Genomic DNA, 25231 nt, shown 5'->3' on the forward strand with positions numbered 1-25231 from the left:
GCTGGGGGGCAGGAGGCTCTGCAGGGCTGGGAAAAGCCCTGGCTCCTGCCCGTTGCCCAGCCTGGAGCCCCACAGGTGACCGGCCGCTGCTGTGGCTCGGCTGTGCCAGCCCTGGCCCCTTGCACGCCCGCGCCGTGGCCAGCCCCGGACTTTGTTTCTTGTCCCCCCCCCGCCCTCTTTATCCCTAGCCCCTTCTGCATCGGGGCCAGCTTTTGCCCTGGGGTGGGCAGCACGTGCGCCCGGCGCGGCTGGGGCCTGCTAATGCCCCCCCCGCCCCTGCGAAACTGCTTTTTTTTTTTTTTTTTTTGGCTCCGCCGCCATTTTTTTTTTGCTCCGCCCCCTCCCCCCCCCCCCCGCGTCCCGATATTTCATCCCTGTGGTCTGGTCACCCTAGAGAGAACATGTTGCTTTGCTCCTGATTACACTGTGTTAAGGCTTTCTGCCTACTGGCTGGGAAAGCTGGAATATCCCTCCCAATAGGTGCAGGAAAACCTGGAGAGATCCAAGCTCCCAAGGTATCTTGTCTCTCCATTGAGTTAGCTCTTATCCTTCCCAGCAAGTCTGCTCTGCCGTGCTGCTACAACCCCAGTACTTGTTCTGGAGTGAGGAAGGCTGGCAAACAGTTCCATCCAGACAGTGCCAAACACATTAATGCTGGTAGAGTGTCCCCTTGCTGGTTTGGAACAGGTCCTTTCCAAATTTGTTCATGAACTTGGGGTGCGGGGGTTGTTTGTTTGTCTGATCATTTATTTTTTAAGGGAAGTGAATTTTTAGTGCTGGTGGAATGTGCCAAATTGACTTCCCTAGAGACTGAAGTCCTCTGTCTACAGAAACTGGTATAGCATAGGTGGTGGCAGTAAGAGACCACACAGCCCCATGGCTGCACCTTAACCCTGTCCTCGCAATCTTAGATGGCCAACAGATGTGCCAGTTTTGGAGCTGGCTTTTGCAGTATGGACATACCTTCTCCAAGAACAGAACTAAGACCCATTAACCAGAGAACCAGTTAGATTCACTACTAGCCTCTGCCAGATTTGAACGGGTGATGAACATTAGCAGCCCTTTTCACTGTGGGGTGGGGAAGCTTATTCCAGTAACAGATCATTTTAAGTGGGGCAACCAGAGAGATTTGCGGGGGTTGGCTTCTTAAGCCTTTTGGCTTAGTTCTTATGTGTTACCTGCTTAATATTTGTTCTGTGTTATACCTGAGAACTATATGTTGCATTATGTGCTCCAATAGGTCTTTACCATCAACTACTCCAATTCTATACCAACCTCCTTGCAGTCTTTCTGGTCTAGGACAGGAATGTGTGTGTATGAGTGAGTGATGTTTCCTTCTCAGAGATAATAAGGCAGCTGTAACAGAAAACTTCTTCTTTAGCTCAAGTGCTAGTGGCCTGTGTTTTTGAAACTAAAGGACAAGGCTTCTACTTCTAGCTCCTCAGGTATGTGCAGGTGGTTTATCTAGGCATTGTGTTGGCCTTTTACAGTACATAGATTTGTTACACTGCTTCTATTTTAAGACCAGTCCCTTGTGCCAAACATACCTCTAGTCTGAACGTGGGTATTTTGGTTCAGACATAAGTCACAAAAAAGCAGTGATGTTGAGACAGATGGGTTTATGACTGCAAATACAGGAAGCATTCAGTCTTCTTTAGAGTTAAATTATAGGTAGGGGACTTTGTTGCATGACACCAAGTTCCCTTTTTCAGTGCTGTATATATCAATGTCTTTCTCTTTTTAGACAACCTCATAAATTCTACGCAGGTTAAAAATTACAGCCCTGCATCTGAGTGAATTGTACAGGCTGTACCATACCTAAATACCTGTAAAAATGTGAGCTTTAGTCTCTCTCAGACTCAGTTCCCTATCTCAAAAATGGGAATAATAGTACTTCCTTCCCTTACAGGGGTGCTGTGAGGATATGTGAAAGATACATGCAAGGTTTTGAGATGCTCTGATATAGCAGTAATGGGAGTCATATACGTACCTAAATTAGATAGATATATTGTAAATTTTCCTTCTTTTGATCTCTAAATCGATTTTTAGAAAATTCTTGATGAATTATAAGTGTGATTCTTGTCAGTTATAATAATTACTACCATTTATTGAGAGCTGATGAGTGACAGCGTGCTGTACAGAACATGGTGCAGGTAGTATAATCATTGCAAACTGTAATATTCCAGAAATTTTTTTTTTTTCCCTTTTAAGGCTGTCCATGTCCACGAGATCGAAAGGTAAAAGGATTCACAGGACCTGCCAAGGCCATTTTAGTGGATGTGTAGAGCTGGGAGAAGATTTTCAGTAAGAGTCTTTGGTCTTAATCCACTTGGTTAATTAGGTATAGTTAATCAGGAATAATTCCATGTATAGACAAGCCCTTAGGTTCATGTGTGCCTACATCACTTTTAAAAATGGAACTTGCACTTCTAACAGGGCCGGCTCTGGCTTTTTTGCCACCCCAGGCAAAAAAGCCTCCCGCCACCCCCCGCTCCCCGGTGGGGAGCGTGGCAGGGGAGGGCGGCGAGCCCGGCCGCGGCCCCGCTCTCCCCGGCCGGAGCACCGCAGGGAGGGCGGCGAGCCCGGCCGGGGCCCTGCTCTCCCCGACCGGCCGGAGCGCCATGAGGAGGGCGGAGAGCCCGGTTGCGGGCCCGCTGTCCCCGACCGGCCGGAGCATCGGGGGGAGGGTGGTGAGCCTGCTGTGGCTCCGCTCTCCCCGGCCGGCCGGAGCGCTGGGGGAGGGCGGTGAGCCCGGCCGCGGCCCCGCTCTCCCCGGGTGAGCGCTGCCCCCCTCCAGGTGCCGCCCCAAACATATGCTTGGAGGGCTGGTGCCTGGAGCCGGCCCTGACTCCTAACTAACTTAGGCACATTTAGAGAAAGTTAAATCTGATAACTAGATTAGTATAGCCTTGGGTCATGTGCTTCTTTGACTGCACAAGGTTTTTACTTCCTTCTTTTGCTTCTCCGTCTGTGGCTTGTAGCTAATATAGTTCTCTTATCTGGCTGCTGAACAATATCCTGAGATGTTAAAGCCTGATAAGCATCTTGGATTCAAATTCCTGCTGAGGGACACACATTTATGGCTAGAACATTTTCAGTTAACTGAAAAACTAGGAAGTAGAAATTCTTCAGCGGGAAGGGGTGGGGGAGGAGCAAAACCTGTTTTGAAAGAGTCCCAGCAAAAATGTTGGAAAGAGATTATACACCCGACTTTTGTCTTCCTATCCAAAGAGGAAGGCTTTAATCCACATTAATTAAAACAAAAATTGGGTAAATAGGCTCCTTATTTTTACTACCCCCTTTGCCGAACGTTCCTTCTTTGCAGGCCTGCTGGATCTAGATTGAAATGCTGAATAGATGTGTATTCTTATGTCAAAACCGTGCTGGAGGTCATGGCAAGCAGGAATGGTATGTTCTTCCTTTATAAGACCAAGCCTGCTCTTTGTCTTTCATAATTTGGGACAGGATATTTGCTGTCCACAGTTTAAAACATATTTTTAATAGAATGAGGGGATGGTTGGGAAAAATAGTTATTGTATGTTGGGGCTGTGGAATTTCATAGCAAGAAAGGTCTTGGGACTCAAGCATAGAATGGTGAGTCAGACCTGGGTTCTGTTCCTATTTCTGCCACTGTCTTCCTGTGTTTTCTTGGGCAAATCACTTAACCTCTCAGTGCTTCACTTTCCCTATCTGTAAAATAAGCATAAACAACTGGAGGGATAACACTGGGTGATGTGAGGTGCAATAGAGGCACAAAGTATTATCAAAACAGGAGTACTTGTGGCACCTTAGAGACTAACAAATTTATTAGAGCATAAGCTTTCGTGGGCTACTGCCCACTTCTTCGGATGCATATAGAGTGGAACATATATTGAGGAGATATATATACACACATACAGAGAGCATGAACAGGTGGGAGTTGTCTTACCAACTCTGAGAGGCCAATTAAGTAAGAGGAAAAAATGTTTTTTTGAAGTGATAATCAAGCTAGCCCAGTACAGACAGTTTGATAAGAAGTGTGAGAATACTTACAAGGGGAGATAGATTCAATGTTTGTAATGTGCGTAGAGACTGTCCGGTTTGGCCAATGTACATGGCAGAGGGGCATTGCTGGTATTAGTGAAGTAGTAGAGAGAGCTTACAGACAACCCCCCAGCCTAAAGCAAATACTCACCAGCAACCACACATCACTGAACAAAAACACTGACCCAGGAACCTATCCTTGTAACAAAGCCCGATGCCAACTCTGTCCACATATCTATTCAAGTGACATCATCATAGGACCTAATCACATCAGCCATACCATCAGGGGCTCGTTCACCTGCACATCTACCAATGTGATATATGCCATCATGTGCCAGCAATGCCCCTCTGCCATGTACATTGGCCAAACCGGACAGTCTCTACGCAAAAGAATTAATGGACACAAATCTGACATCAAGAATCATAATACTCAAAAACCAGTGGGAGAACACTTTAACCTGTCTGGCCATTCAATGACAGACCTGCGGGTGGCTATCTTACAACAGAAAAACTTCAAAAACAGACTCCAACGAGAGGCTGCTGAGCTGGAATTGATATGCAAACTAGATACAATCAACTCAGGATTGACCAGGAATGGCTGAGCCATTACAAACATTGAATCTATCTCCCCTTGTAAGTATTCTCACACTTCTTATCAAACTGTCTGTACTGGGCTAGCTTGATTATCACTTCAAAAAAACATTTTTTCTCTTACTTAATTGGCCTTTCAGAGTTGGTAAGACAACTCCCATCTGTTCATGCTCTCTGTATGTGTGTATATGTATCTCCTCAATATATGTTCCATTCTATATGCATCCGAAGAAGTGGGTTGTAGCCCACGAAAGCTTATGCTCTAATAAATTTGTTAGTCTCTAAGGTGCCACAAGTACTCCTTTCTTTTTGCGGGTACAGACTAACACGGCTGCTACTCTGAAACAAAGTATTATCTTACTCATGACATTGCAGTGCAGCATCTTCTCCCATAACTTCAGAAACCGTTTTTGCACATTTCTTTAAAATCACAGAGTGAAATTCTGCAGTCTTCAGACAGGCAAGTCTCCCGTTGGTGTCAGTGGAAGTTTTGCCTGAGTAAGGACTTGCAGAATTTGTCTTAGATATTTTACAAACTGCTTTTTGGTTTCAACACAAAAGCCAGGATGCACGATATTCCCCCATAGGACAAATTCTGAGATGCCTTGTGCTAATGTATATGGACAAAACTGTGCATGACTTCCCCATAAAGTGGACCCCTCTCAGGAAGCCCGCCTAAGTGCGATTCTGTCCAGATCCCAGCAGATAGTATTACTGTCACTTATTATTTGCATTACAGCAGCACATAAAGGCCACAGCTGAGCCTGAGTAACATTATGCTTGACACTGTACAGATACAGAGTAGGAGATGATCTCTGCCCCGAGGCACTTCCGTATGAGGTGTGAGAAGCTAGTTGTGCAGGTGTCTGCACAGAGAGAAAAGGAGGTGTCTTCAGGGGGAAAGTGAGTATGCTTAGCTCCATTGCACACTTCCCACAAGCTTGACCCCAGTGACATGTGTACATGCTGTTCAAAACTCTCTAGTCCAAGCTCTTTCTTGGTGCCATTGGGAGTTTTGAGAGTATTGGGCCGTCCATGGTTGGGTGTCACAGTTTCAAAGTGAATGTTTCAATGTAAGACCAAGACTAAAGGGCTCCTTTTGAATTATTCAGCACTGGGTGGTTCAGTATTCGAACACCTAAGTGTATACTAGAATGTAGCACTTAAAAGTCATGTGACGTTATGGAGCTAAAGGGTTCGTTGTTGGAAAGTGACCTCTCGCACCCATAAATGTGCCACTTTACATTATCATTTGTCTACCTAAAAAAATTATCATTTATTGGGACTGTTTTTTGTCTGCAAACTTCCTGCAAGCATTCCTGAGCTCTATTCTGTCAGTAATAAAAAGGCAGTAATTTCCCATCTCTTTATATCTGTTTACTGACAGTAAGAATGGTTAAAGTCACAAGATAATCTTTCTGGTGTCATATATCTCCTTTCACACAGCAAGCCTCTGAGTGCGACCCCCTTGTACATTAAAAACACTTCTTTTTATATTTAAAACTATTATAAATGCTGGAGGTGAAGTGGGGTTTGGGGTGGAGGCTGACAGCTTGCGACCCCCTCCCCTCCCCATGTAATAACCTCTCGACCCCCTGAGGGGTCACAACCCCCAGTTTAAGGACCCCGGGTATAGTATATTCCTGCAACACAAAATATGGCATTTAAAACAAAGCAAAAAGCAGCTTGACTGATGGCTGGGCAAATGGCCTGTTAGAAATCGATTCAATCTCATATCCATGTGCATATTTTAAAAAAGATTGAAAGCTGCAAATTATGCACATAGCTCGTCCAAGTAACCCTGTGTTCCTAGAACCACTAACCCTGGTCTTTCACCTCCTGCCAATGACTTCTATTATAGGTTATACCCACCTGTTATCTCGTGTTTCAAATTAGACTGCAAATTCTTTGGGGTGGGGACTCACTTTTTTTTTTTTTTTTGGCAGGGGGGGTGCGGGTTTTTTTGTGCACCCAGCACAATGATGGTTCTGTCTGACTGGGGCCTCTGAGTGCTGCTGTAATATAAATAAATTCTTAGATTTAGAAGAGAGCTAAAGAGAGAGAGGCCTGGTCCAAAAGCCTGACTTGTATTCTTTCTTGTCTTGCCACAGCGAAGTTGGGAAAATAAATATATAAGCAAACTCTTTCCCATTTTAAAAATTCAATTAATATTTTTAAGTTAGGTTTTCAAGTGGATCATTAGCCTAACGGACCTCAAGAGAATTTTCCCCTTTATATAACGCTAATAAAAGACTGTGTTGTGTAATGGTTATCATGTGGGGGCTGAGTGTCATGCCTTCTGGGTTCTACTCCCTGTTTGAAAATTGACTGGGTGTGAGACAACTAGGGCCTGATTTTTCAGAGGTGCAGACAACCCACAACTCCAGTTGAACACCAAGGGATCTGCAGGTGCTCAGCACGTCTGAAATCAGACCCTAGTTGTTTCAGGCTGGCACTCAAGAACTGGGGCACCCAACATTAGTGGACATTTTTAAAAATGTGCACCTCCATTTTTCTGTCTCTCACTTTATCTGTAAAATGAGTACACTAATACTTCCCTGCCCCACAGAGGTAACGGGAAGCTTAATTAATGTTTATAAAGCACTATGATATCATGGGGGGAAAGGTGATACAGAAAAGCAAAATATTGTTATTACTTGGCATTTGTTTTCACACTATAATATAATATCACCTAGCTCTTGTATAGTGCTCTTCATCAGTTGGTGTCAAACAGGTAGATATAAATCAGTTATTTCCTGGTAACACCAGGTACACATCTGAACCCATTGAACTTTTGGCCAAGGGAAGATGAAAGGAAGGATGCTCTAATGGTTAGGACACTAGCCTGGGACTTCAGTGACCTAGGTTCACTTCCCTGCTGTGCTACAGACTTCCTGTATGACCTTAAGTAAGTCACTTAGTCTTTCTGTGCCTTAGTTACTCATCTGTAAAATGAGGACAGTAGCACTTCCCTACTTCTCAGTGGTGTTGTGAGGCTAAATAAAGATCACCAGGTGCTCTGGTAATCATAGAACTGGAAGGGACCTCGAGGTCATCTAGTCCAGTCTCCTGCACTCATGGCAGGACTAAGTATTATCTAGACCATCCCTGACAGGTGTTTGTCTAACCTGCTCTTAAAAATCCCCAATGATGGAGATTCCACAACCTCCCTTGGCAATTTATTCCAGTGCTTAACCACCCTGACAGTTAGAAAGTTTTCCTAATGTCCAACCTAAACCACCCTTGCTGCAATTTAAGCCCATTGCTTCTAGTCCTATCCTCAGTGGTTAAGAAGAACAATTTTTCTCCCTCCTTATAACAACCTTTTATGTACTTGAAAACTGTTACCATGTACCCTCTCAGTCTTCTCTTTTCCAGACTAAACAAACCCAATTTTTTCAATCTTCCTTCATAGGTCATGTTTTCTAGAACTTTAATCATTTTTGTTGCTCTTCTCTGGACTTTCTCCAATTTGTCCACATCTTTCCTGAAATATGGCACCCAGAACTGGACACAATACTCCAGTTAAGGCCTAATCAGCGCTGAGCAGAGCGGAAGAATTACTTCTTGCGTCTTGCTTATAAAACTCCTGGTAATACATCCCAGAATGATGTTTGCTTTTTTGGCAACAGTGTTATACTGTTGACTCATGGGAGGGGGGGGGTGAGGGGGAGTCCGGGACATGATAGATGTTCAGCTCTGGCAGAGTATTTCAAAGTACTTCTGGCAGAGTAGGTGGTCTCCAGTCTAGCATAGCTTTCATCCTCAGCTTTAAACTGTTCCTTATATATATTTTTGAAAGTTCAAAACTCCCTTGCAAAAAGCTGAAAAGATAAAAGTCTGGCTTCCTCTACATAAATGCATAATTAATCAGCACTCTCTACTACTTCACTAATGCCTTCTTTAATCTAGTAATATTGGATGGATTTTTTAAATTTTATTTTATTTGGTAAATCCATTAGAGAATTAAGAAGATCCCTGAGCTTTTCACAAACAAGCTATTTATGCTCTGTTTGATATTACTCTTTAATTAGGCTACCACTTCACATGCTATTTCACCCCAGAACACTAGATTCCCAAGAGACTTAAGGTAACATTTTCAAAAGTGTCTGCTTCACTTTGGAGCCTCAGTTCCATTGAACTTAGGTGCTTTTGAAAAATTTACCCTTAATAACTTTACTGCTGCTGATCCCACTATTCTCCCGTTTTGTCTGACCTGTATGTCAGTGGATCTAGCTAGATGCTGACAGGAACTGCTGCCCCCAGCGGTACTGCCAGGGAGGTAGTGGTAGTAGCAGAGATAGTAAAAGAGTACTCAGCAAAACAACAGGCCAACTGCATGGATGATGAAGTAGTAAGAGGACAAACAAAGAGGGTATAGAAAAGCATTAACACACAACTTTTTGTTGATCACACTTTGCATTGAGTATGTTTATAAAGGGTTAATATATCAGGAATATATTTTTAATAAAGGGTTGATCAACTGTTGTAGAGTCAAACAGGTCGATAGTTTGCCTATAACCATTCATAACACCTTGGCTGATGTTCTTATAACCCTCTATAATACACACTATTTACATTTGTAACATGCTTACAACACCTGTTAAGCCTTTATCAACTTTATAAAGGCATCCTTAATATAAAGTGGGATTATTTTGGTTTCCTTTTCATGTCCATCCAGCATTTTCATATGGATTTCTTACTTTGGGTTTCCGGTTAGCTGAATGTTGTAAAATGCTGGCAGAACTATTATGTGATTCACAGATTCATAGATTTTTAAGGACAGAGGAGACAATTTTGATAATCTAGTCCCTGACGTCCCATATAACACAGTCCGTAGAAATTCACCCATGCTAATAATTCCTGCATCAAGTCCAAAACTGCTGTTTGAGTTACAGTGTACCGATATTACATTTAACTGTAATAAGATGCTTATTTTTAATAAAAATGAATCCTATGATTATAGAATAATGATGCAAACTCATGACTTGGTGCATCATCAGCTGATTTAAAATTATTCTGTAATTATTCTGTTCTAGAACGTTTGGTCAATTTGCTCACAGGAAACTTGCACCACTGGGTCCTCATTTTGGACAGCCAAATAACAGCATAAATATTTCAGCAGGTCTCTGTCCAGAAGATTTTCTTGTGATAAAAAGAAAGGCTGTATATAAAAAAGAAACAGTTTTATGGACCAAAAGCAGCTGTTTGGGTGTAGAAAAGGTACTTGTATGCCAGTGCAAATTTACATATTGACTTACTGATGGCAATGGCTGATATGATGTTAAAAAAAAAGAAAAGAAATCCATCAGACTCAGCAAAAACTTTCTAAGGGGGGATTATGTGAATATTTGCCCTTTTGTGGTACTCCCAGAGAACTCTGAAACTGTCCCAATTTCTTCGTTTTCCCCACTCACCATGTATATAGCTGTAGAACATTCTTTGTGACAACAGCGACCTCTACTGTTTAACATGCCTTTTTATAATGTACGTTCCAACACCAGCCTTTTTCCAACTAGGCTGAAGCACTTTAAACCTGGTTCTTGAAACTCATATAGCTTTTTAAAAAAAATAGATCACAAAGTCTCCATTAATTATACTGGTACCACATGGAATATCCCACAATGAATATATACAAATACAGATGCTTGTCATTTGCCTCCTACAAACTTGTATCAGGACTAGATAAATACAGACGATGGGATTTCAAAAGCACCTACCGTAAGTAGCTTACGTGCTTAACTGCCATTGATTTCATTAAGAGTTAGGTGCCTAACCTGCTTGGGTGCTTTTGAAAATCGTACGAATAGACCCTCTTATTCGATTTAACGTCAAAAAGAAAACAGTAGGAGCTGCTCATGATTTACGCCATTGTAAGAGAGAGAAGACTCAGGCCCTTATAGTTAGCGATTGGTCATGAAGCATTTTTGAATGTCCTCCCTGCAAATGATATTTCTGCAAATATAGGTTTCAGTTCTGTAATCAGCTCTGTGTGGGCAGACCCTTCCACCTGCATGGAGCCCCTCTGGGACATTGCAAAGGGATTTGATTGCAGGCTTGGGGATCTATTGTCTTACCATGTCTGTACTGTGCTTAGAAAAATTGAACTGCTACTGTTCAGACCAGTTGCAACTGTGAGAACAACAGGCATTCAGCTACTAGATTGTTGGTTCTGTCTATCAAATTGCTGTTAGAGATTCTGATGTATTCCCTATGTAATGTGTTAGGCACACATGAACTATATATATTTTTGTGCATAAAACAATTTTTAATTTTGCCTCAGGGGACGTTGTGTTGTATGGAAGCTTTAATGGTTAGTAGCATTTCTGGTAAGTGTAACCCCGTGAGAATCCTTCTGAGATGAAATTACAGCTCACAACTCTGTGTGAGAGGCTGGATTAAGAAATTATCAGCCCTGACTCTCATCAGGTCTAGAGAAAACTGAAATCAGCCATTTTCTGCCTAAGAACAGAATACTAAAGGTCTGTAAACAGCCGGGATATGAGAGGCTTTAAGATTCGCTCTGAAATGAAAGCTGAGCAATAAATTGGCATCTTTTTCTACAAAGAAATTGAATTAAAGACCAGGGCCCTGAGCCAGCAAAAGCATGTAAGCACATGCTTAACTTTAAACACATGAGAATTCCACTGGAATCAATGGGACTACTCACAAGTTAACTTCAAGCATGTTTTTAAGTGCTCTGCTTGATTGGGGCTTAAGACAGTGAAGCTAAAATGTTGTTTTCCACATTTAATTTCTACCCAATGACATGCTCCGCTAAATATTACCATATCTATCTCTGTCTAATCTATCTATGAATTAGGGCCTGAATTCACATTAGGTTGTGTGTTTTTTTTGGATACCGTCAGAGATTATAATTACTAATCTGTTCATATCATGCCACTGTAAGCAGTGAATATTTACTGCTTGATAAAGGTTGCTGTAGGCAGAGGAAGGTTGCCATAGGCAGATGAATGATACTTTATTGAATATGTTTGCCACCTTTGATTATCCTAGCAACCTGAGAGGGTTTAGTCATGCCCCTGAATTGATAACCAAAGTGCTTAAATGCACTAAGGGTTGAAGTTTAATCCATTATTAGGATGATATCGTGGCAACAGAAACTCCAACAAAAAGATAATTTTTTTGAACTGCAGAGCAAGGGGGCAGTAATACATCTTGTACTGTTCGCTCTCACGGGATATAGGATATGCAAAGCAGTGTTTTTTAGCCGTTTAAAATTGGATTTTCCACCATGAACAGATACCTGAACTGTTCTGTCAACAGCACTGAAATCTGGAGCTCACATCTAGTCCTTGCACTGGGTATCCCTCAACTGATCATTAATGTAATATCTGTGATCTTCAACTGTGCGGTCATCATTACTATATTGTCTACAAAGGATCTGCATAAACCCATCTTTATTCTTTTCTGCAATTTGGCTTTTTCTGATCTTCTCACCAGCTCTTCAGGCTTTTGGATTTCAATGCTGTTCATCACTAACCCAGAAAGCACAATCTTTGGATCCAAGGATCTCCTCATAGCTTATGCCTTTTATACTATGTCTATTCTGTCCACCATCTATAACTTAGTCAGCATTGGAATTGAGCGCTACTTGGCTGTGGCAGAAAGCCTCAGGATGAGATGCAGGGTTTCCCGAAACCAGTCGCTGGCTGCATCTCTAATTAACTGGGCACTTGCCTTCTTTTTGAGTTGCATACCTCTAGTGGGGTGGAACTGCTTGAATAACAAAGAAAACATGTCTGCTCTCTACAGCCCCTTTTGTGTTGACTACCTCATCTTAATCACCATCCCCAACTGTGTGGTGGCCTTTATCTTGCCTCTGTTCACGTACCTTAGCATCATTGCCATATTGAGGAAACAGAAGTTCACAATGGGAGCGTGTGGACAAGCCAATGGCATCTACAAATCAGCTGAAGTCCAGGTTTCCAGAACTAGTGTCTTTATCTGGCTTCTGGCACTGGTTTCCTATGCACCTTTTGTTGTAGGAGTCGTGTTAGATGCAGCCAACCGTCTGTGCCCCACTGACCTGTATCCAAATGTCTATGTGTTTCGAAACTGTACTGCTATGATGATCACCATGAACTCTTTGGGGAACCCCATCATCTACACACTCCAAGTTAAAACATTGGGAAGTAAACTCAAGTTTTTGAAGTGCCCTGCCAGCAACCGGGTGCAAGTCATTGGGAATATCTGACCTACTCTGGAATTGCATATGACTAACATAAAACTGTCTGTCTGTCTATCTAATCGTTTTCGGCATTCATTAAGTTCTTCAGCTGGACTGTGGTTCTCTCTTGAAAAGCCACACTCAGGTTCAAGCATGCCAAAGATTGGCCTACAACCATGGGTCAATTTCAGAACTAGGGCAAGTGGACAGCTCCCTGTTCCTACTTTGGCAGAGGCAGTGCTGGAACTGCTTTTAACTCTTCCATAGGCACCAACATCACTGATTTGAGATCTTCAGGTCCTTGCTTTGTAATGCACTTGTGGAGAAATTCAGACTGAGTGCATGGGGGGAGCAAAAAAACCAAACAAGGAGAGCTTTTTTTAATGAGCAAAAACTGATTGTGAAATGCAATCATCCAAATGGTCTGTTAGGTGCTTCTCTGGATGCACCCGTTTGTCTTGCTCTGATAAAATAGCAATGCGGCTGTTTTGAAAGGAAAGTTTTGGGAGTTAAATCAATTTTCTTTACATTATTTTAATTTTACCTGATTATTCAGTTAATCCTTGACCCTGAGCACAGGAATTGTGAGTAGCAGTTATTTATCTGCTGACAGTTCTGTGTCTGTCTGCCTGATTTGTCTGTCCCTTTATTGGAAACATACGATTTATTTTGCATTAAGAGATAAAAATAAATCCATGGATACTATTTACTTTGCCTTTGGAAATGTGCTTCTGCTGTGCTTGCATTACTCGCAGCCTTTCTTATTTTTTGTATTGTTTCATGTTTTTAAAGGAGACGTTGTGTTCATTTGCATGAAAATTTTCAGAAATAGAAAAAATGAAAGTTTCAGCTATTTATTTATAATCGGTCTTTTCTGTGTGCAAAAATGTATTTCTTTTTCTATTAACATAGCACTCACCATAGTTTACTGTAACCCTTTTAATTGCAAAATATAGATGAATTGTCTCTCTTTGGTGAAACATTTGTGATTCTATACTTTCTACCTTTTTATTTCTTCATATTTCTGCTTTTCACACTGCACCCACTTTAAAACTTGAACTATAATCTCAGTTAAAAACACACTTCAGTTTTACAATATCAAGACTGCAATGGAGTTAATCATGTACCAAGAAAATTGTTGGAGTTTTTAAATAAAAAGAGCAAACATTTTATAACGGGTATTAAAGTTTGTTCATCTGCATCTAATTAAAAAGAGGGAGGGTCCCCTCCCCAAAATTGGATATTTGAATAGTTTATTTTTTCATATTTCCTTACGTAGACTAGACTAATTTTTCAACTTTGCCCTTTATTGTTCAAAATAAACTTTTGGGATACATTTTTTGGGGGGGAATTTTGGGATAGAAGTTTTGAGTAATCTGAGGTAGTCCTAAAGCACTACATGAATGGTTGTATATACAGAAATTTGCACTTAGAAATCCTTATTACACAAGCTCACCTTTTTGATTGAAAAGACTACTTAAATGGAGATTGTCTGGTGTGTGAAAATACAGTAAAATGGATTCATAGTCACAAAACAAACACACACATCACATAAGCCAAACAAAATCATCATTTGAAAATCAGCCCTTGAATTGCTGATTTGGAGTTTTGAAAACAAAGCTATTTGTTTTTATGCATTTCAAGGTGGTTTTTGTTTGTGGTTTGTTTGTTTGTTTGCTTTTAATTATTACTCTGAAACCTCTAAAAACTTAGGTGAAATTTTCCTTAAACATCATCAGCCTTTTATTCAGAGGGTCTGAAACAGCATGTTTAGTTTAATATGATGGTAACATGCATCAGTTAAATTAACACATAGGTAAATTCAATATTTACATACTGGCAATTTAGTGTTTTATGGATATTGGTAACAAAAGCCGTCTTGACTGTGACGCTAAATATGGAAAATCTGGGAGGTGTTTTTATATTTTTTAAGCAAGCATTTAAAAGCCATCCATTATTTTTAAGGAAATGACAGTACCAGGTAAACAATAATGAATAATGCATTAAAATAAATGATGTCCTATAGGTCAAGTAGGACAAATTTTCTTCTACTTCTTTTAAATATTACTGTATTCTTAATTGTATTTCAGAAATTATCTGCAAACATCTAAACATCTGTTTCTCACTAATTATATTTCAACCTGAGTTGTAAATCAGGAGATTAAAAACAAAACCTACTAAAGGGCAGATTATAAAGATAAAACTGGGGGGTGATATTTATTTTGCTTAGCTGCATTAACAGCCATGTTGACCTTGGCAAGCTGACATGTAGCAACCAGAATATTTCATTTACCATTTATCTATGCTGGTGATTGTAAAAGATGTTGAAGTTCTTTTAAAAGCAATATAACAAACAGTTGGACCCTAGCCAGAGAAAGAAAAGTTAATCTCAAACCTATCAATTCACAAATAAAACTTTGTACTGCTACAGACCCTTTTGTTCAGGCACAGTGCAGTTCCTACTAAAGTCAATAGCAAAACTCACATTGATTTAACTTGAAGGAAATGTGGTCCAGTGGTTGGAACATTGGGCTGGGATCTAGAAGACTGGGGTTCTCTTTCCGGCATTGCCACTGATATGTGACTTTGAACAAGTCACTTCACTTATCAGTGCCTCTACTTCCCCTCTCATGCTTTGTTGATTTAGACTGTAAACACTTCACGTCAGGAACTGTCTCCTGCTCTGTGTGTGTTCAGTGCCTCCCACAGTGGGGCATTGATTTGGTTTTGGGTGTGTAAATATTACATCAGTAATAACAGTAGGAAGCAGGAGAAGGTACTGTAATTAGGAATCCAGATTTGTTTATTTTTTCAAGTTTAAAAAGCCTGTCTGAGATACAGTCAATAAAATATACACCCAGAAATATATTAGATCATTGACCTTAAATAAGATCTTACAACTCATCCATATAAACTCCTCCTCCTCCCCAGCCCTCCTCATTGCTGCCCCTGTAAAAGCCTGGTTAAACAGAAGAACCTTACGGCATAGCCCAGGTTCAGTGTATCCAGGCTTTGTTGGCTTTTATAGGGCAGAGTTAATATCTTATGATCCATCTAGAAAGCTAGAGAGAGCACAGGTGTGAAATGTGTGTTCTGCATGGAATACCACAAGAGGGCAGCTGCATTCCGCACTGCACTGTAAACTTATGAGTAATGGAAGCAGGATTTGCAAATGGTCCTCTAACTTCACAGGAACTGTAGATCCAGTGCTGAAAATATGAAGTAAAATACTCTGTGTATTTATAATGTGCTCATCACTGTGGTACCTGAGTGTGTATTGCATTTTCCTCATCAGGCTCATCATTGATAAGCCTACAATGCTGCCTGTCACTTCTGTTGATTATTTATGCTGCAAGACAAATGCAAATCATAAATCCAAGGGCACCGAAGCTCAAACTGCCCTTTACCAGGCTGCTGTTCGTGAGTGATCACGTGAGTATTGTGCTTGTGCTTTGTACCACCCAGACTGTAAGATGAATTCTGGTAACTAACATTCATTCAGTTTCACCATTAACTCTGCAAAGCAGTAAATGTTTGCTTTAGATTATCGTGTGGCCATTTAGGGGGTCCCTTCTCCCTCTACTTGTTTTCCGGTCAAAACCCATGGACACTAGCTTTCAAGTCCAGCACTTCCGATCACCTTGCATGGAACTGAGACTTGTTGATCAACCAGCAGGAACCTGCAGGATGCTATTATGACTTGGAGAATGTATAATGTGCTCTACAGCTTCCACCCCTTTGACTTGGCTTATAAGGGGATTCCTTCCAGAAATATGTCACTCCATGTACCAGATTATTACCATAGTTACAGTACAGAGCCAGCGGTTCTCTCTTGTGGCCTCTCCATTACTAGACTTCTTTTTCTTTTCAGAATCCCTATTTTTTGATAGAGAATTCATATTTTTTCCTACTCTGTCCCTCTTGTCTGGAAGAGTGCCTCTCCCTTTATCCATCTAAATACCAGACCATTTCAGAATCTCATCTCAAGATCCATCTCTTCTTGGCTAATGACGCTTCTACCCCTCTTCCAGGCCCATCCCTAGACCAACAAAAATAGAGAGTGGGGGAGAAGGAGAAATTATGAGTATTTTATAAGAGGTTCCCTCTATTTCTCACTACAAGCCTCTCCGGAGCAGGACTGTGTGGAAAACAGCACTGTGAGCACTCCCTCTTTAAAAGTGAAATCAAAGCAACATGTATAGTAGTTTATCCAAGAAGGAGACAAATGCTTTTGTTTGTGGATTGCTTTGAAAAAGAGAACAACTTTTAACCTGTCTCCTTGTTATAAACCACCATACAGCCTTAAATCCAATATACATATGAGAAGGAGACATATGTTAAAACTATAACTTCTTCTTTTAAGAGATGTGACGGTTTTTTTAAATTTCTTTGAACATATGTGCCGTCCTTGTATGTATGTTGGAGTTAAGGCTGCACTGGACTTTACAGAGCCAGGGGCGTTAACAATACGTTGTAGGAGGAGGATAGTAATGCGTGAGAGTTAACACATTTTTATATGGGTATAGACAGAGAAACATGTCTATATTGGGGGGAGGGATAGCTCAATGGTTTGAGCATTGGCCTGCTAAACCCAGGGTTGTGAGTTCAATACTTGAGGGGGCCACTTAGGGATCTGGGGCAAAATCAGTATTTGGTCCTGACAGTGAAGTGACCCAGAGTCCCTTCCAGTTCTGTGAGATAGGTATATCTCCATATATAAATAGAAGTGTCATTCTTAACTATGTGTCTGCTAGTTTTTCAGCACTTGAGGAAGTTGTTATTGAAGTAACAGTGTAACCTTAACTAACATTAAACAAACTAATGTTTTCTCTGTGTGAATACAATAGATATTTAATGTTCCATAATCTGAGGTTCATCAAATTCACATTGATTTGTTTGTCTGTCTGATCTTCAGGCTCCTAGTGAACAAAGCAGATCATGCTGATTTAGATTGGAAGATTTTCGCTGCTTGTAGGTGATGTTTCTAGGAAGAATAGAATAGAATGAGCCCATAGTCTCCCAGGTATAGAAAAAGTGCCAAATATCTATTGAAGTTGCATGAATTTACAGGGAGATTTTCAAAGGCACAAAAGGCAGTTTGAGCCTAACTCTCAATGAAAAGCCAATTAGAACTGGTCACCTGACTCCTGTTCATGCCTTTGAATATCTCCCCCTTAGTTGACTTTGTAGAGCATTGAAAGGTTTGTTCCAGCAGGTGACGCTGTAGTCAACTAAAATTTCCAGTCTGGATGCATCAAACTAAATTCAACCATCTAAAAGGTATGGGGAGGGGAGAGGAAGAGACTGACTCAAAAAGGAGGAGAAAAAAATTCTTCTGGGGTAGCAGACCTGACCTTCTCTTTTATCATAAAATCTAGCTTTCATTGCTTAGGTGGGCCTATAGTGTAACAAAGCGTACGTCTACACAGCCTGATTGACACACTTAGGCTTCCCCTACAGTACTAAAAACAGCTGTGTAGACATTGCAGCTCAGGCTAGATCTCGGGCTCTGAAGCCTGGGGTGTGTGATCCTGGCAAAAACTAGAGAGAGTGCTTTTGAGTCTGTAAAGATGCTGGCAGCTGTAAGCTAAGAAACTGCTCCGGTTGTTTTTGGTTCCTCCTGTGTTTGGGAGGAGTGGGACTTTGTACATTCCTTGTATATAAACAAGATTGCACCAAAGAAAATACCAGATTCCATCACTTTCTCCTTCCAGCTGGAATATTCCCCAGGGTCCTGAAATTGGGTTGAAAAGGGACACCAATGCTACAGCTAAAAGCCCACCCTTTCTGTGCAAATGGAAGCCACACAAAGGTCTCAAATGTAAGTAGAGTTGTTATAAATGTAGCTAATGATAATGGACACTCCAGCCAGGAGAAGAGAAAAAACACTTTTGTTAACTGGAAAGCAGCTCAATATTTAGAAGCAAAGTAAAATGAGTTAACGGGTTCTTGGATTCTTACACCATGTCCATCACCACTGTATCTGAACTCATTGCAGGATTGAAAACTAAAGTGGTGAGGTGTCATTCTTTGGTCCTGCGGAAGTGAAGTTATGGGCCCATCCTTGTGATAGTGCTGTCTCAAGGCATGTGGGTCACCCTGGACTCTCTAGACAATGTCATGGTTCTGGGGAGTGGCAGAGGCAGGGATCTGGCAGGTGCAGGAGGGTTTTTAATATACTCTGGAACCAGACCATTCTGAGCTTCGAAAATAAAGAGCAAGAACTAGGATTTTAAAGGTACTAAGGCACCCAACCATGCAGCTAGATGCCCTAGCGTTATTTTTAAAACGCCGGTCTTAAAACGGGCAGCAAATAGTTTTATGACTATTGGTGATAAAGGAGAGTTTGTATTTTAATTCCTGGGCAGTGCTCAGCCACGTGGCTGTTGAAGGCACTAGAACTATTTGAAGGGATGGTGGATAGAGGAGGGAGCCCGTCAAGGAAGTTGAGCGAAGGGGTGATATGCTTCAGTAGCCAGATGCTGTTCTCCCCACAGCTGTAGCACTGCAACACTCCACTCAGGTGCTAAGTAAGGAGGGTGGGGGCTGGTTTTGATCTCAGTTAAGGGCCTGGACCGCAGGAACCAGGAACATAAGCGGGGCTACCGGAGGTCAGACCAAAGGACAGGGGCCAATCCCAGGAGACCCCGAGGGGCTGAACAGAACCTCCCTGGGGGGCAGGAGCCTCCATATCCCTAGGGCACTTAGACACAACCCAGCTCTCACACCAGGGGCAGCTTCAGAAACCTCTGAGTGACTATTAATGGGGGGGGCCAGCAACCTAAGCTGGCACTGGGAGTCTCCTCCCTATCCTCCCCTCCAAATCTCGTCTCCTGCTGTTCCTTGGGCGCTAGGCTGTCTCCCCATTGGCCAAGGCCCCCAGTCCAGCGCGGAGGGCCCAGCCCCATCACACACACACACACACCCCCACTGGGGGCGGCGCGCATCGGCGATGGATTAGTAGAGCCGGGTGGAGGCGATAGGCGCGCGGCTGGGCGGGGCTTGGGGCGGAGCCTGACCCCGGGCGCGCACACGTGGGCCGCGGTGGCCGGAGCATGGAGGAGAGGAGCGGCTGCTGCGTGTGCGCGGGGCGCGGCGCCCCCCGATACCGCTGCCCGGGCTGCAGGGCCAGATAGTGAGTGTGGGGGGGCAGGCGGGCTGCTGCCGGTCCCCCCCTCCCGGCAGGGGCACCCCTTCCCCCGTACAATAATGGCCCGTGGCCCTTCAGCTGCGAAGGGCCCCTCCCCCCCTGGTGCCGGCTGCATGGCCGCTTGGCCTGGCGTACGGGGGGGGAAATAATCGTCCTCCCCCCCCCCCCCATGGGTTATTGCTGGGAACAGGAGTCCCTGGAGCCCAGCTCTGGCTGTGTCTCCGCCCAATGACTGTTCTTCTTGTCTTCTCTCGGGGGGGGGCAAAGGAGGGAACAGAGGTGGGGCTCCCCCTTTGTCCTACAAGTAACTGAGGCTCTGTTTCTGCATTCACACGTGCTGCTGGGCCCAGACCCACTGATGGGAGCGGAAATAACTTCTCTCGCTGCCCCCGGGAGAGCCCTCTGCTTATCCCCGAGTTGCTTTCTTTTCAAGGAGAGTCGCTGCGGTTAGTCTCTGGTAGAGCACCGGCAACATTTAACTGATGTTTTTTAAAAAAATGGCACTTTTCTTTGTTGTAGTTGTTCTGTTCCCTGCTACAAGAAACATAAAGGTAAGACTGTGACTTCGTCTCAGAGTTGTACATTATTCTAAACCAATTTTTAAGATACTGCTCACTTGTAACTGTGACCTTCCTACTGTTGAGTATTAATGTAACTTTGAATTTTTCATAGAACAGTGTATAGCAAAACCGGATCAGGTTGTAAAGAGGCCGATTACAGACACATCCTCACTTTTCAGAAGAGTTAAACCAGGGCAAGGAGAAGGTATGTTTGCTTCATTTATAAATATATGAAAAGCATAAATTCTGGATAGCTATTACCAAATGAGCTTTTGGGGGCTTCTTAGCAGAAATGGTCACACAAAAAGAACAAAAGATTTAATCTTTCATCTGCTAGGTACTGCTAGCATTTCATTGGAGAAAGAAAAGTAGCCCAAAACCTAGGGACTAGGAAAAATTAACACACCAGCTACATACCCAGAAAAATAGAGGACAAATAGGTATTTGGTTACCATTTATTCAGTATTCAGGCAAAAAACATTTGTCTGCTAAAGGGAAAAAAAAAAAGTACACCTGTCAACTTTTTTTTATATTAAGTTGATAAACATGCCTGATTTAATAAATATATAATCAAAAGTTTCACTCTGTCCAATAAAAGTGCCAGAAACACCACATCCTGGGTATGGTAAAGAGGCTTCCTCTGTAATATAGTTAGAGAGATCTAATGATTAGATTACTATATAATGTTTTTCTAAACAAAAGCTTATTGTTGTAATATTATAATTTTGTCTGTTTAAATGCAGTGATTTGTAAACCTGTTAAAACTGCCTAAGTACATTTTAAAAACCCCATAAATATTGACAGGTTTTTTAATACATAAACTTAAAGCACATTGTTTCAAATTACAGCAATTATAATAATCTTTTAACAGTTCCTACTTTTTGCCTGTTTTACCAAATGCCTGCTATTGTTTATGTAAGGGAGGGAAAGTTTTTCTGTAACTGTAAATGTAGCATGTTTGGTTGGAATAATACTGCTTCAAAATAGAATTGTTAGAATATGCTTAAAACCCAGAATCCTCCTACTAAATATCTATCATTTGTAAAGTACCTTGTGACAACCTAATGTGCTCTACAGTTAACGCATGTGAGTTTAATCTTAACACTTTCTTTTTTTTGAAAATTAAATATGTAGGTAAGAGTAAACTTGGATGTGTAGTTGCCCAGATTTTCAAATAAGTCCTCTAAATTTATGCCAAAGGCAGAAGGGCCAAGTCCTTTCTCTTTGGAAAGTGCCATGTGAGTGAATACCTATTCAGTGTTTCAGGTATTGCAACTGTGTTAGGTCTTTTCTAGAAGATCTCTACATTGAATGGTACTCTGAAGGTTACAGGAAAGCGGGATGAAGGGGTATTGTTCTAAGGAGTCTAGGTATTTCACATCTGAGGTTTTACCCTATTGCCAGGGGGTGATGCAAAGCATCTGAGTTCTAAATGGGGGGTTGTAGATAGAAACAGTTGTCTTGTTGCTGTGACTTTTTTGGCCCTAACCTATTTTATCAGTTAAATCACATTTCTGTTTGCCTTAGGAAGCCATTGGTCTGTAGATGATATCCTGACAGAAGATGATGAGGTGGACAGAGTCCCGCTGCAGAAACTCAAACTCTTAGGTAACCTTTAAGATTAATCTGTGATGTCTGCTGTCAGAGCTGTCAGCAGTTCTGCTTCAGTCCCAACACCTAAGAATTCTCTTAAAAGCGAAGGTCAGTGCTCAGTATTTAGTTCTTCAGGGGCATCTTTATTATGCCTTTGGGAGGATTGGTAAGGTGTATATTAAGTTGTTACTCTTTGTACAAAGAGTAACTTCCAGATAAACTAATGGGGAGTACCATAGCACAAGCACATACAAAAGAACAAAGACAAATAAGCAACACATTCTTTGACTCTAGACTTAGTGGGAGAGCCAAGCTTTGATCTGGCCTTATTCTCCAGTTGCAGGAAACCAGGTATTTACAAAAGTAGTGTCTGCTGAGGCTTGGGGGGTGTGTGTGTATGTATGTTTAAGTCCTCTTAGACAACAGATAAGGGGAAAGGTTGGGCTTGGGTTTTTTTTTTTGTTAAATATGTGTAAGTTTCCCTCCTACATATTAAGTTTTTCTGCTTTCCTCAAGCAGATGCAGCATTGGGTTGGTTTAAAAAACAAAACCACACACTTTCAAACTCATGATTAATCCCCACCTGTTAATTTCAAATGTGGCTCTCTTCCTCCTTTAATATTTATTTATTTTTAATAGGGGAGTCTAAAGAACTGAGAAACTTACTACTCAACCCCCATCTGCAGCAACTGCTGCTAACTGTAGATCAAGCCAAAGAAAAAGATTCCCTCATGAAAACATATATGCAAGAGCCATTATTTGTGGAGTTTGCAGACAGCTGCTTGAGAGTTGTTGAACCTCCAGAGAAAGAGAATTGTCTTCTGGACTGAGAGACGCTTTAGGAACAGAACTAATCATGAATTTTTCTAAAACTGGAACAAACATTTTATTACCATGTGCTTTGCTGAAACAGCTTCAGGGGTGTTTTCCTTCAGTAAAACATATTTAACTCCTGGATGTCAGCACTCTAATTCTTGCCTCCAGCGTTGTCATAGGGTAAGCTTTGTCACAGGTGGTTGAAGAGGAATATGTATGTATGCATGTACTAGGTGTAATTGAAGGTTAGTGTTTTAGTGCTGTGACTTACTTTCTCTTAATACAGGTTCCATTGCCAACTATGGCTGTGCTAGGCATGGCTGCTGTCAAGTGTGTAAGGAAGGAGAAAGATTAGATTAAGTCCACTAGTGTTTAACTTTTATCCTTTGAGCATTTGACAAACCTTGCTGAGTCCAGAGAGCTGCACAAGATATTTAAGTTTATTAAAATGCTATGTACATAAGATTAAGAAAAACAAACATACATACATTTCCCTGCCTCAGGTCAAGTAAGAGAAAAATGGTTCCCTTTCTTCTATCACTCTAAGGGTTCTCATGGTAAGAACCACTTCTGCTCCTACACAATGTGTGAACCTAATGCCGGAGATGGATGTAACAGTGAGGGGTGCTGGAGCTTAGCAGCACCAAGAAGGTGGAACTTGTTATATGTTACATCTGAGTTTGGACCAATACAATTTAAAAGCAGCATCTTAACTTTCTTCAGCTGGTCAGAAACATTGAGCCCAGGCTTACAATCCCACTTTTCCTGAGACAGGTGTGTCCAGCACTACCCTCCACCAATTCTTGCATTTTATTCATAAGCATTAGCAACCTGCTGAATTTTAGTGCTAGTTGAGGTAAGTGACTGTATGCTTGCCACCAGAGGGGAAAAAATAATGAGTAGTGTTCAGATTTCTTGAAAAACCTCACTCCTGCCTTCTTACTTCTCCCTGTATGGGGGAAGTGCTGAAAGGATATTTTACATTAGATCGCAGAGCTAGTTGTTCAATTATTTCCCAAATATTTTAGTTCTATTAAAGGTTGTTTGATTTTGTTTGTAGTCCTACTGTAGTGTTTTCTTGGTATTAACACTTCCTCCATCACCTATAGGCGAAAGTAAGAAATCTGTGCTAATGCCCAATATACCTGTAACCTTATACTTACATATGCAACTATGGGGGAAGGGAAATCAAGGCTCCAGGGTAGCAGCAGATATTTTTAAATTGATCTGTCTCATGCAGGAATATAGTATAGATAGATTAAAACATTTAGAAGCAGCAGCTTGAAAGAAGTCCTTCTTTAAAGGAAAAAGTGCAATAAATATTTAAAGATGGCCAAAAGTCCACATTATGTAGTGAGCAGTTTTTTCCTATCTAGTAAGATTTGGTTGAATCCAGTGATCATACAGGCTTGGTTATGTGGACTGATGTTTGCATGAGGCAGTGGAGACTTCTTACAGTGAAACTTGACAGAGCCCTAGGAAGAAAAATTAATTAGTTTTTAGTTGTGCTGGGGGGAGGAGGGGAGGAAGAAATCAGCCACCCACTGAGCTCAATTTGCTACCCACAGTCACCAAACAGTACCTTGTTCAGTCAGTAGCCCACTGAAGTTAGACGACCTGCGGAGTGAGTAAATACAACTCACTGTAAGTAAGGGTGGTGAAATCTGTCTCTGACTTCAGGGAAATTACAGCAGAGAAGAATTTGTACAATCTGTCATTAAAACCAGCAAGGGTTACAATACTACATTTTTAAACAGATTTTGGTTTTGAACACCAATGTGCAACCAGTGGCTGGAATTTAGGGCCCCTGTGTGCTGAGCACATTTATCACCTTACACAAGAGTTCCTTCATGGTTAGTGTCCTATGATGGTGTCTGAGTTTATTTCATGCTGAGAAACAGGACCCCCCCCCCCCCCCCCCCCCCAAAAAAAAAGGTAGGCCTTTAAGTAAAGAGCAGTTTTTGGAGAAGCAAGTGTGGGGTTGACTGTTTGGGGGTAATTTTACCTAATGGACTCTTTCCAAAATTTGATCTCTTCTGGAAACAAAGAAGTGGGAGAGGAGAGTGTTCAGTGTTGCCCTCCTCTGAATTCTCAAAAGCCCTGGTGTCGCAGATTCTTTAGCATCTGCTATATGCACATACTTAGCATTTCTGCAAGCATTTTTCATCTCAGTCTCAAAATTCCTTTGACACTATATTAACCTTCAGTGTCCTGATGGAGTGAACAAGTTATGTAAACAGCACAGATAATAAGTTAAATGACATGCCTAGGGTCATCGGAAGTCTGGCTGAGCCTTGGGCATCTGTG

The 25231-nt window shown here is 41.8% G+C and overlaps 2 protein-coding genes across 11 annotated transcripts in view; one reads left to right on the forward strand and one right to left on the reverse strand.

Moving 5' to 3' along the window:
• Nucleotides 1–23977, forward strand: part of ZNHIT3 (zinc finger HIT-type containing 3) — a 64357-nt gene extending 40380 nt beyond the window's left edge. For 2 of the 10 annotated variants that reach the window (XM_065572821.1, XM_065572819.1), the window contains 7 exons: nucleotides 2212–2304; nucleotides 16101–16237; nucleotides 18520–18626; nucleotides 20475–20506; nucleotides 20628–20720; nucleotides 22043–22123; nucleotides 22748–23977. In XM_065572821.1, the coding sequence (XP_065428893.1) occupies nucleotides 18601–18626; nucleotides 20475–20506; nucleotides 20628–20720; nucleotides 22043–22123; nucleotides 22748–22938 (423 nt within the window). In that variant the 5' untranslated portion in view covers nucleotides 2212–2304; nucleotides 16101–16237; nucleotides 18520–18600 and the 3' untranslated portion in view covers nucleotides 22939–23977. Of the gene's footprint in view, nucleotides 1–2211; nucleotides 2305–16100; nucleotides 16238–18519; nucleotides 18627–19783; nucleotides 19941–20305; nucleotides 20507–20627; nucleotides 20721–22042; nucleotides 22124–22747 lie in introns of those variants that run through there. The other 8 variants (XM_065572822.1, XM_065572823.1, XM_065572824.1 and 5 more) reach the window with 6 other exon arrangements.
• Nucleotides 23345–25231, reverse strand: part of MYO19 (myosin XIX) — a 28278-nt gene continuing 26391 nt past the window's right edge. The window contains exon 25 of the mRNA XM_024099721.3: nucleotides 23345–24399. Within this exon, the coding sequence (XP_023955489.2) occupies nucleotides 24271–24399 (129 nt within the window). The 3' untranslated portion in view covers nucleotides 23345–24270. The remainder of the gene's footprint in view (nucleotides 24400–25231) is intronic.

Source organism: Chrysemys picta, chromosome 19, assembly GCF_011386835.1.
Source record: "Chrysemys picta bellii isolate R12L10 chromosome 19, ASM1138683v2, whole genome shotgun sequence".
In the NCBI taxonomy this organism is placed as follows: Eukaryota; Metazoa; Chordata; order Testudines; family Emydidae; genus Chrysemys; species Chrysemys picta.